The 13,495-nt window shown below is 35.3% G+C and overlaps 1 protein-coding gene across 1 annotated transcript; it reads left to right on the top strand.

The window, feature by feature from the left end:
- Positions 1–10,107: 10,107 nt before the first annotated feature.
- Positions 10,108–12,951, top strand: LOC125658880 (uncharacterized). The gene is made up of 4 exons (XM_048890317.2): positions 10,108–10,521; positions 11,400–11,445; positions 11,567–11,623; positions 11,838–12,951. The coding sequence occupies exons 1-4, from the start codon at positions 10,150–10,152 to the stop codon at positions 12,218–12,220; spliced, it is 858 nt and encodes a 285-aa protein (XP_048746274.2). The 5' UTR covers positions 10,108–10,149; the 3' UTR covers positions 12,221–12,951.
- The last annotated feature ends 544 nt before the right edge of the window (positions 12,952–13,495 follow it).

Here is a 13,495-nt window from a genome sequence, read left to right on the forward strand (position 1 = left end):
TTCAGGCAGGGAAACTGAAGATTATTTCAAGTTTGAAAGTCTCTTTGGTCAAATCAGACACGTAGCAGGAGGAGACCACCCGGGGGTGGGGGTGGGGGGTCCCCCCGTTCCCACTGTTTTAGAAAATATAATTTCCCCGTCATTTTTACATGCAAAGACCGTTATATATATATATATATATATATATATATATATATATATATATTACATGCAAAGTTTGATTGACTGGCTGCCCCATCCCCTTTTTCGGCAATTAGTAAACTTAGCACACATGTAAATGGTAGTTGAACCAATGAATTGAATAGACTATGATCTGTTATTTTTCAAGGGTATTGGGTTTTCTTCTTGCCAATAGTTATACCCCCCCCCCCCCCGAAAAATCTTGGATCTGCCATGATGTATGATGATCGGAAATAGGAATAGCAAAGACGTGTTGATTAGCAAATATTCGAATGTGTGTGTGTGTGTGTGTGTGTGTATACTAGCGGGAAAAAGAAATTGCATTAATTAATATATAAAAAAAATAATTATAAGAAATAACAATGAACAAATTTTATTTTTTGTAATACTGTTAACAAATGTATTCGTTACAACATTTCATAATCCATTAATGTTAGCGTCGAATAACGTCAATTTCAGCACACTCGAAAGACACTGGTATTCGAACTTGAATTAACAAAGTCAATAACGCGTGTGACCACCATTTGCATTCACGCATGCTTGACAACGGCGCCTCATTGATGTCACTAAAGTGTTCAGAAATGCTTGAGGGATGTTGTTCCAGATGTTGGTAAAAGCCTGGCCTAAATCAGCCAATGTCATTGGCTGATTTGGTAAACGGCGTAGACGTCGTTTGATTTCATCCCAGACGTGCTCGATCGGCGATAAAGCGGGGGAAACAGTTGGCCAAGGCAAGACATCGACATTTTGTTGAATAAAGAAGTCCCTGACTACACGTGTAACATGTGGCCTTGCGTTGCCTTGCTGCAGAGTGATGTGATTTTGCTGTCTCTGTATGAAGGGTATCACATGGCGCTGAATAATTTCGTCTCGATATCCTACGCCGGTGAGGTTTCCATTGACAATTTGTAGAGGGGTCCTTCCACGTGCTGTTATTCCACCCCACACCATAACGCTACCTCCACCGAAATGTCGACGTTGCACAACACAAGCGTCCTGGTACCGTTCCCCAACGCGACGATACACTCTACAACGATCGTCACTGCTATCCAAATGAAATCTGGATTCATCAGTGAACAGAATATTGGCCCAGTCCTGTATTCTGAATCGTAGATGTCGTCTGCACCACGCTAGTCTAGCGATACGATGACGTTGAAGCAGTATTGGGCGCACCGCTGGACGTCTTGGTCTGGTGTTGTGCTCGCGCAGACGATTACGCACATTTCTTGGTCTGATTGGTCGAAATCCAGGAATGCTACGAGCAGTCAAACTTGCTGTCTGGAAACGATTTCTCAGGTGCACAAGCCTAATGTGGTTGTCCTGTCGACGCGACGTCACACGAGGACGCCCAGAACGTGGTCGATCCCGAGTGTTACCAGATTGTTGGAAACGTCTTCATAATGACTGGATGGTGTTCCGATGAACTCCAAAGTGTCTTGCTACGATATTTTGTGGCATTCCAGCTTGAAATATCCCAACAGCACCATTACGTTGGTTTTCGTTGAGTCGTGGCATGACAGAAGGGTAAATTTTGTCAAAACTAAAGTGATTTCCTTAATGAATAGTGTCCAAACAACCTTTTACACTTCTTACTCCAAACAGTAGTGGCCAGTAAAACTCGTGCGTACGAACACTTCAATAAACAACATGTGTTCCCTAAGTAACCATGAAAAAGTCCGTGCATTTGAGTTGGGTACTATCCGATATTGTTCAAAATTCAAAAACATCACCTTTATCGATTGTTTAGATTTTAAAAATATAAACAATAAATATAGAAAAATTATACTAGATTTCTCGCTAGTATATATATATATATATATATATATATATATATATATATATAAACCCATGGTTTTCCATCATACACGAAACCTCATAGTTGGCACTGGAGGTGATCTTGAAACTGTTCGCGTAAGTCATGGATGAGTGATTTGATTTACAATGTACATGTAGTATATGATGATAATAGCGGTGTCATTAGAATAATAAAAAAGTTTATCAATTTCTCTGAAAACTCTATTATGTTTAACACGGCGATTTCTACAAGCCACAAGCAACATGGTTGCAACTATCTTAAGATCAGCTAAGAAAACTTAAAAGAGCTCTCCTAAGATAAAGACAATGCATTCTCGGGAATTTTCCCAAGTTAGGACTCTAAAAAAACACACTAGGGATCAAAATGAGTGCTAAGTGCATGTATTACAATAAGACGTTTCTTAGTCCCAGACAGCTTCGTAAACATGCCTGCAGCTTTCTATTTTATGATAGTCTTCGGCAGGCATTCCAAGCTTATTAAAACTGTTCCGAAAGACAATGAAATATACATTAACCATACAAGATAATTCAAAATAGCGTTGAAATTTACGAAAGTTTTTTATCCTGCATTTTGCGTCATCTCTCGTGGAATCACCGGTAAGACATGAAAGGGGAGGACAAGATGTCAACAATGATTGAATGCCATAGATCTAATTACAAAATTATGCCACCTATATCATAATTTACAAATTTAGATATGGCATCAAAAATTGTGTACAAACTTTGTAATAAATTCAAAATGTAGGAAACTGAATTTTTGTTCTTTTTAAACGCTCACAAACCAATGAAACACTTATTCATAAAATCTGGAACCTAAACATATGGAATACCCGGCTCCTGGTTCATGGATAACATATATAAAAAAAAAAGAAGATAATTGTAACATTTATTTTAAAAAGAAAACAAACCAAACACCCCCCCCCCCCAAAAAAAAAAACCCCAAACAAACCAGAAACAAACAATGATTCTATCAAACAAACACAAAAGTATATTGATATCAGCGGACTAGGGTATATATAACCAACATACCACATGTCTTGGGACTAGAAGCTGTGAAATGTTGGATTGAGAAATTTTATATCCAACAGAAATTAGCGAAAGGTTTTCTAAATATTTCATACTTAAAGCTCTTCGAGTAGTTTTAGAAAATAACCACTTTCAATTTGATGATCAATTATATCTTCAAATAAAAGGCACAGCTATGGGAACGAAAGTGGCTCCTACCTATACCACCTTAATAATGGGTTACATGAACCTTAGGGTGAGGGCTAAAATAGGCTGTGCCTGCTGACCAATCCTATTCATTTTTAAATAAAATATTGTTTAAATAAGTAATGGGTTACCTGGATGAACAACTAGAGAATAAACTTCATGAGATATTTGATACACATTTTGCACAATATATTCGCCATAATTGGAAAGGATACCTCGATGATATTTTCCATTTTTGGAATAAAACTGCAGATGATTTACAAAAATTCCGTGCTGAAATAAATCAATTACATCAATCGATTCAATTTACTATGGATGTGAGTGATTACGAACTGCCATTTTTGGATCGGATGATACCAATATAATAACGTATCTTTATTTGTAAAGAAACAGGTTCACATCAATATTTGGATTTCCGTCCATGTCACCCTTCCCATACTAAACGTAACATTCCATACCACATGGCTAGACGGAGATGTACAATAATAATAGGTTATAGACTTTGTATGGGAAAATATGACGACCGAGTTTTTTGGCGCGTAGACGGACCGAGCTTGCGAGGTTCGTTCGCGACAAAAAACGAGTTCGTCATATTTCCCATACAAAGTCTATAACCTTTTTATTATATACTTTCAATTTCATTTAGAAACTAACAATAATTTTATTTTTAACAATAACTTTATCGGTTTAACTGAGTAAAAGATGAAAAACACGAAAAATTAGAAAATTAACGGCGTAGAAATTTGATTGTGACGTAATGTTTGCGGGCCGGAATGTTTCCGGGCATATATCGTGTGATATATGCCCGCAAACTTTTAAAGAAAAAAGAAGAGATGAAATTGAAAGTATATAATAATTACGGATACTTCATTACAGTAAAAAAGACTGGAGGAATTGAAAGTATACCTTCGGCGACAACATTATCCAGAAAACGGGATTACGAAAGCATGGAACACACCAATATCTAGGCTATCTTCCGAAACTCCCGTCACGAAGACAACGACGTAAACAACGATATAATTCCATTTGTAATTACGCATAACCCACGCAACCACAATATTTTTGGAACAGTCAGGGCCTAGAACATTTTTATGCCCCCCTTTGAAAAAGAGGGGGCATATTGTTTTGCAACTGTCGGTCGGTCGGTCGGTCGGTCTGTAGACCACATGTTGTCCGCTCAATATCTTGAGAACCTTTCACTTGATGATAATGATATTTCATATGTGGGTTGGTTATGAGTAGAAGAGGACCCCTATTGTTTTTCAGGTCAAAGGTCAAGGGTCAATCTACTCTGGACATAGGAATATAATGTCCGCTCAATATCTTGAGAACCCTTAGCTTGACAGACATAAAACTTAGCACACTGGTACATCCTAAGGAGTAGATGACTTCTATTGATTTTGAGGTCATATGGTCAAAGGTCAAGGGTCAAATTGGGCATAGGAATATACTGACCATTCAATTTCTAGAGAACCCTTTGCTTGACAGACATCAAACTTGGTATACCAGTACATTTTCAGGAGAAGATGAGCCCTATTGATTTTGAGGTCATATGGTCAAGGGTCAAACAGGACATTAGAATATACTGTCCGCTCAATATCTTGAGAACCCTTTGCTTGACAGACATCAAACTTGGTACACTGGTACATCTTCAGGAGAAGATGACCCCTATTGATTTTCAGGTCACATGGTCAAAGGTCAAGGGTCAAACTGGACTTAAGAATATACTGTCCGCTCAATATCTTGAGAACCCTTTGCTTGACAGACATCAAACTTAGTACACTGGTATATCTTCAGGGGAAGATGACTCCTATTGATTTTGAAGTCACATGATCAAAGGTCAAGGGTCAAACTAGACATGGAAATATACTGTCCACTCAATATCTTGAGAACCCTTTGCTTGACAGACATCAAACTTAGCACACTGGTACATCCTAAGGAGTAGATGACTCCTATTGATTTTGAGGTCACATGGTCAAAGGTCAAGGGTCAAACTGGACATAGGAATATACTGTCCACTCAATATCTTGAGAACCCTTTGCTTGACAGACATCAAACTTAGTACACTGGTATATCTTCAGGGGAAGATGACTCCTATTGATTTTGAAGTCACATGATCAAAGGTCAAAGGTCAAACTAGACATGGAAATATACTGTCCACTCAATATCTTGAGAACCCTTTGCTTAACAGACATCAAACTTGGTACACTGGTACATCTTCAGGAGAAGATGATCCCTATTGATTTTGATTTCACATGTTTAAATGTCAAGGGTCAACCTGGACATTGGAATATACTGTCCGCTCAATATCTTGAGAACCCTTTGCTTGACAGACATCAAACTTAGTACAGTGGTGTATATTCAGGAGGAGATGACTCCTATTGATTTTGAGGTCACATGGTCAAAGGTCAAACTGAACATAGTAATATACTGTCCACTCAATATCTTGATAACCCTTTTGCTTGACGGACATAAAACTTAGTACACTGGTACATCTTCAGGAGAAGATGACCCATATTGATTTTGAGGTCAAAAGTCAATTGTTGAACTGGACATAGTAATATATTGTCTCCTATATTTTAAGAATTATTTGCTTGATTGACACCAAACTTGGTACACTGGTACAGCATAAGGAGTAGATGACCCATATTGATATTTAGGTCACATGGTCAATTCACTCTTGACATAGGAAGATATTGTCTGCTCAATATTTTGAATTAATGATACTACTATCAATTAAATGATATATAACCCTTTTCAATTTTGCACCATGGGGGGCATATGTGTTTTACAAACATCTCTTGTTTTCTGTATTTGAACAGTCCTAAAATCTCAAAAACCTGATAAAAGAATCTCAAATAAAAAACAGCTGATTGAGTGATTGATTGATTGATGTTTTCCGCCACACTCAACAATTTTTCAGTTATCTGGTGGCGCCCAGTTTTTATTGGTGGAAGAGAAAACCCAGATACAATGTACCTGGGAAGAGACCACCGACCTTCCGAAAGTAAACTGAGAAACTTTCTCACTTACCGTCGCGAGCGGAAAAACAACTGAGAACAGGCTGAAGAGAATTTTAACGCGCACCCGATTTACTACACAAAATTCCAAATCCGTGGGGAAAATGTGGGGGATTCACGTTGCGGTACATGTAATCATCTGGAGGAAGGCAGAGAAAAAAAATGCGGCAAAAAATTAACACCAAATTCTAACATGACATGCAAATCTGAAAACGTAATAGCGAGCTCGCTCCAATGATTACGCAATTGAGTCACGTGGTTTGCTCTTCATCAGCTGAAAACAAACTTCCACCGAATGGGTAGTCCCCATCATTTTTCAGCTGCAAACTCTCCGTCGAGGCCTCATTACGTCACCTACGAATTGGTTTGTGAGCAAACGAACTCTGGTGGAAGTTTGATCGCTACCGTTGTAATTTATCATGACGTCACAAAGGACAATACTAAAATGTGATCTCGAAATATTTTTGATCTGCTCCTAGGGCATGTCATTGGGAAATTAAATCTTCCTACTAGGGTAATACAAATTAAAAGTTTCTGAAAGTCATACGTGTATCATCTTCGCTACAGAGAAGCAGAGCCCATCATAAACCCTTGGCTAGCGAAGATGTACAGTTCAATATAATAACTTTATTGCGAAAGACATACATCTTATAGCATTATAACAAAATTGAACATGGATAATAATTACAAAGCTGAAAATAAACGGCCAATTCTTACAAAGATATCTAGCATACCATAGTATATATATAGTAAATACAATAGTATAATGATAGTAAAAAAGGAAAATGACGATACAAATTACATATTATGGACTGTTCTTAGTTCAAGAGCTTTACAAATAAATTTTCCCAAGTTACAGAGTATTTTAACATTGTTCACACTTAATAGTTGTATAAATTTGAACGTGAAGGGTTTACTCCAGTAATACTTTTTCACTAATTTAGCTCTAATCTGGCAATATACAGGACATACTAACAAAAAGTGGTATTCATCCTCAATTTCAGTGGTACATGTTTTACAAAACCTTTTTTCACATGGTACATTTTTATGTCTGCCAGTTTCTATGGATAAATTATGTGATGATAGCCTTATTTTGGAGATACCCTTTTTGTACAATTTAGGAATAGATTTTTCTAGGTAATATTGCAAGCAAAAATTATCAACCAAATGTTTGTAAATAGTGCATTTTGATTCATACTGCATGTTGCTATGTAAATTTTGAATAAAATGATCCTTCAATCTTTGTTGTATTATTGGCAAACAAACATGGCTATTTAAGTTATGTTGATCATGCCACATATAACTAAGTCCCAAACAATCAAGTTGTTCCTTGATAAAAGTAGTCCAGTTACGACTTGTATGCTTTGTATTTCCACATATATTGTATAAACATTCATATGCAGCATTAAGTATACAATTTTCAGACTGCAATAGTTTAAACCAAAACTTGAAACTTGAACATTCTCACAATACGAACATGATACAATGGTGAACGCCCTGTTTCAGCATATACTATGGTTGTATTAGTGTTTTTACGAACACCAAGTGCAAATTTAAAAAAAAATCCAGATGAACCTTTTCAATGTCAGGTGCTTTATGTAATCCCCACACTTCACATCCGTAATTCAAAATACTACAGACATAGGTATCGAAAAGGGAGAATACGTGCATGTACATTCCAACAATTCCCCACACTAATGATAAATGCAGGTACATTTATGTAGTAGTTACTTCGAACAAGGCACACTTAATTCACACCTGTCCCTCTTACCTAGAAGGTGACAATGCGGGAGATGCACAGCTGTACAACAGAAACCTTAGGCACTTTCAACTGTGTGGGGGCACGTAACAACTAGATGACGTAGCGTGGCTGTACATCGTGTCCTTACTATCCAGAAATGTATTCTTAGAAGCGGGAATTTCCCAAAAGTGAACTTTAATAGAATGGTGATAACCTTTCGTAATGTTCCGAAGTCGTAAATTATCATTTAATACCAACCCAAAAGACCAGTCAATTAGTCATTGGATATGTCCACGCATTTTTATTTTAATTATTAAAATCTTTTAAAGAAAACAACGAGTTTTTGATTTATTTGAAGTTTTTAGGAGTAAATAGAGGGATATCCTTTGCAAATATTATTTTTTGAAAATCTTCAAATCAGATGAGGATATGCCTTACGTCTGTAAAATTATCACGTGGGTGCAATGTATGTATTTACACCTAGAAACCGGAACTGCTGCTATCCCACAGAATTTCCATCCTGCTTCTGCTGAACAAGGAATCTAATAATATATATGTAGATATTCGAAACAGCATACATAGTTCATGTTTAATTACTTACCGATGCCTCGTCCAATAAGTGACCCTGTGTTACAGGAGGCACCAATTAACATAAATGGAAAAGAGAAAGAAGAAGAAAAAACCCAATAATGCACAACTTTTCATCTCTCTCTCTCTCTCTCTCTCTCTCTCTCTCTCTCTCTCTCTCTCTCTCTGTGTGTGTGTGTGTACTCGTTTCATCAATCCCTAATATTTTCCATGTTCTATCATCTCCAATTGAACCTTGAACTGCATCAAATTATTGATAGTATATCATTGTTTTAAAGACAAAATCATATCGAAAATTCAAAATCTGCAAGAAGAATTAAATGTGTTGTGAAACGGAGGGACTATATAGGTATACTTCATATATATTTTATATAGATATAATTTATATATATTTTATATAGATATACTTTATATATATTTTATATAGATATACTTTATATAGATATAATTTATATATATTATAGATATACTTAGATATACTTTTTATATATATTACATAGATATACTTTATATATTTTGATATTGATATACTTAATATATATTTTTATATAGATATACTTTATATATATATATATTATATAGATATACTTTATATATATATTTTATATAGATATACTTTATATATTTTGATATAGATACACTTTATATATATTTTTGTATAGATGTACTTTATATAGATATAATTTATATATATTTTAGATATACTTTATATATAAATATTATATAGATATACTTTTTATATATATTATATAGATATACTTTATATATTTTAATATTGATACACTTAATATATATATTTTATATAGATATACTATATATATATATATTTTATATAGATATACTTTAACACTATGACTTGTGTTCTGTTTCTTTATTCGCAAAATATATTTGGCGTTTATGAATTCTGGACGAAAAAAAAAAGAAAAGAAAAAAAAAAAAGAAACAGAAATTTGAATGTTGTTGAAACCTTTATCTTCTTACATATGGTAACGGTAAAAGGTGAACACATGGAGGGGAAAAAAACAACAATAAATAATGAATAAATAAATTTATAGCAAAAAAAATAATGGAAAAAACCCCAACAGTAATAATGATAATAATAATAAGATCTATGATACATATCCTGAATAAAGAAGCAGTATTTAGCAACTGATGCACAGATATTTACTAAGGATATTAATTGTTGCATTTTTATTGATTGAAATTTAGAAATGAACGGATGTCCAAATGCCTTTCCTATCCAAAAGTTGTGCAATCGGAAAATATATTTCAGCTGATTTTTAATTGATGACTGATAGCTTAAAATATCCGTCCTACCACATCAGAGGCAGCGGTAATTTATTTTTTTTTTAACTGACGTCACAGTTTCAGTAGATTTTACTTGCCTGTCGTGTCGGGCCTTGACGGATGGGCCTCGGCAAATCACGAAGTGGCGTGTGTGTCGGGTTTTTACGAGTTACCTCGCTTGTTTCTAGAAACCGTCTGAATCGTCAGCGTAATGTCAGAATCTTTCGCAATGTCTATAAATAACTCGGGTAGTATCACATATATAAATATGTGTTTGTCGCAAGATCAGAACATAACGTCTTGAAAATGCCAGAGAGAATAAGAGAAGTAGAAATGGTTGAAAGTGTTCGTCCTGGTGATGAAAAGTCAGTCGGTGACAATGATCACAATGAAAGATTTTATTATCAGAAAGTGCCAGAGATGATATCAACATCAAACATGTGGATGAACAAAGACATGACAAGTTACAAAACAAGGACGCACGCATTGCTGGACTCCAAACTGAGCAATGCTGACAGGAGCGTAACACGGCAAAAATCGCGCCGCTGTTCTTTATGGAAGTTGTGGTTGAAGTTCTCGTCCATTCTGTATTTGTTTTTGATTACGCTGCTCGTCCTCTGGGCATTGCATCAACACAAAGTATCTCAAGAAAAGGATTCAGGAACAACATCTTATCAGGTAAAATAATTTCTCTAATCAAAGCATAAAATTACAACACTGTACCGCGATATATGAGTCAACTTTGACTATTTATTGCAGTCAAAGCATGATGCACCATTTATTCAGAAAGTGTTTTTTATTAAATGGTCAAATTCGTAATTCAACTTAACAAAATGCCTGCAGTTTCTGGTATTATGTTAATCTTAAAGATATTAACATTCAAAATTCTTACTAAAATCCATCAGTAACCGACTTTTTGATCTGTCCCATTAGTGTGACAGGTACTGTATAAAATAGAAGAGCAACGTCTCTATTTACTTAGTGTTTACTAATGTCATGTCGGTGATACATCCATCCTGAATAAAATAAAATCTACTGAAAAATCTATCATGTTTCAATGTATTATATTTCTCAATAAATTCACTGACTTTTTGAATTGATACAAACCCCTACAACAAAATATGAATATGAGGAATAAAGACCTAGGTGTTTCGTATTATGGGAATCATGGGTCAATTTAGTCATGCCGATTCTCCCCGCAATACATACAACCTAGACATTTATACCGAAAATGAAATATGAAAGTGCACAAAAGCTACTAAAATAAATAAAATACCTTAATATTTCCGTTCATTATGTCAAATCCGGAAATTTAATATCTTTGCATGCTTATTAAGATACTGCTGACAAGCATGATGTTTAGGGGCGGGGATAGTTAAGATGTTTACAATTGTGTAGAAACCGAGAGAGGTGTACATTGGTTGGCGATTTGAAATTTTGAACAAAAAGACTAATTTTAAACCAAATAGTTCACAAACGCCAAAATATACAATACAACATATTTATATCGAATTTAATGCAGAAAAATATTCTAATGCAATTTATTCTCCTTGCAGGCCTCGGGATATGCATCTGCTTTGACCAGTGACAACGAAAAAAGTGGTAAAGGATTTTTTTAAAATGAATAAAAATGTATCTAATGTATAGACATCTATTTAGAAATTGTATTTTTAACACTGTATCAAATCATTGTCATATCGGATTTTTTGTTTTTTACGTACAGGTCAAATTCAGAGCTCCAAAGCGTTATTGCAATACAATGTCAATCAGCCACTGAGAGGTACGTAGATGCCAGTCATGTGACAGGTTTTCTATGATAAATGCTAAATTGTCTTATGAAAATATAAAAACAACCAAAACCGAACAAGCTCACAAAGCTGGAAGATAGTTTATCTCTTCAAGAAACGAGATCGCTTCCCATATGAATTTAAAATGAAAGCAGAATCAAATGTACGATTCGTTATGACATCTTATATATGATATTCTTATTTTAGATCCAGAGCAAATAGAATGGAAGAATTTTTCTGCTTCTTATATAATCGGAAGTGATATCACATACAAAAACAGAAGATATTACGTCAGTTCCCCTGGCTATTACGAGGTGCAATGTCGTCTGCAGTTTGACACTTACAGTGGTGAAGTTCCAAATAACGATGTTAATATTGTATTCTCCATCATTAGAAGCACGGGACCCGAAAGTAACCAAAACTTGATGTCTGAAAAGGCGACACTCAGACCCCGAGAAAGGCGGGGGATCCAGTTAGGGCCCACAGTTTTCCGACTGGAGGTAGGGGACTCGGTGTATGTTTCTGTGATGCGGCACCAATATGTGTATCCCACTATAGACAATTATTTCGCCATGAGGAAAATTGAATGACATTATTTAAAAATATACCTGTGTGATTGTGTAATGCATGCAGTTGGCCAGTGTGACTGACTAATGATCGCTGGTGATATATATGAAGCATAAAAGATTGTTCCAGTTTCTGAGTTTATGAAACTAATTATTTTGATCGAAAGTCCTGCATGCCAATTACATATTCTGCATATCTGTGTCTTTTGAATAGGCCCAGGTATTGTTAGAGGTATATGTTATCTACATAGACTTGTCAAATAGTATTCACACTTTTACTTTCGTTTAATTTATTACTGTAACAGATGTGGCCACGTGTGAGTATTGATCGTGTTATGCTCAAAGCAAAACGATTAATTCGGATTGTAAATTTTCATTCATGAAATCGTGAAACGGTCGAGTGACAGTACATGGTAATTTGACCCTGTAATCAATTCATTCATTCCATTTGTTGTTCTGAGTTTACCTTTGTGGTAAAAAAAACCCCAAACATATCTGATGCATTAATGTTGTAGTTTTCACGGCTCTTCGTAAATGTTTTAATGTATTTCCCCGCCAGTTACATTTTTTCAAAGAATTTCACAACGGCAGCAGTGTGTGTTTATTTATATGATATCTTAAATATTAATGTTGTATTATACATGTATTGATATAGTATGTATTGAGTTATGCTTTTATATATATACATGTACAAATATATAATGGAAATTAGGAATAGCCATAGTGTTCAAATAAAACATGTTTTTGCAAATATACAATGTGTGATTTTTTAATTGCTTTAATAGATATTTATGTACAGCACATTGAAGATTTCCACTATGACTGAGAGAGAGAGAGAGAGAGAGAGAGAGAGAGAGAGAGAGAGAGAGAGAGAGAGAGAGAGAGAGAGAGAGAGAGAGAGACTTACGGAACGTTCCACAATGAAATACGAGATGCTAAAAGTCAGTCGTAGGCTGTAAGCTAAGAATTATTTTCTATTTTATAAGAGGGATATCGTACTCGAACTTCGATGGGTTGATATCGCCCCCCCCCCCCCCCAATCGAATTCCTGCTGGTATCACAAACCATGCCCATTTTCAAAACATTTCTCGATATAATTACAATCAGCCTGAGTGCAGTTGCCAGAACCGTAGCTCTCTGGGAAACAGTAGGGTAGACTATAATCTCGGCTGAGATTCGGCTTGGCTGAATATTTGGACTGATGCCTTCGGTGAAGGCGAACGTTTTAGAAGCTGTGAATTCAATTCTAAATTTAATTTAAGTTTGAAGGTGTATCTTGACACAAATGTAGAGGGAAAA

Source organism: Ostrea edulis, chromosome 9, assembly GCF_947568905.1.
Source record: "Ostrea edulis chromosome 9, xbOstEdul1.1, whole genome shotgun sequence".
Taxonomy (NCBI): domain Eukaryota; kingdom Metazoa; phylum Mollusca; class Bivalvia; order Ostreida; family Ostreidae; genus Ostrea; species Ostrea edulis.

What these genes read in the sequence shown, in the direction of transcription:
- LOC125658880 (XM_048890317.2), top strand. Translation starts at nt 10,150, where the DNA reads ATGCCAGAGAGAATAAGAGAAGTAGAAATGGTTGAAAGTGTTCGTCCT. An exon ending in CAGGAACAACATCTTATCAG is followed by an intron (nt 10,522 to 11,399) that starts GTAAAATAATTT and finishes TTCTCCTTGCAG; the next exon opens with GCCTCGGGATATGCATCTGC. An exon ending in TGTCAATCAGCCACTGAGAG is followed by an intron (nt 11,624 to 11,837) that starts GTACGTAGATGC and finishes TTCTTATTTTAG; the next exon opens with ATCCAGAGCAAATAGAATGG.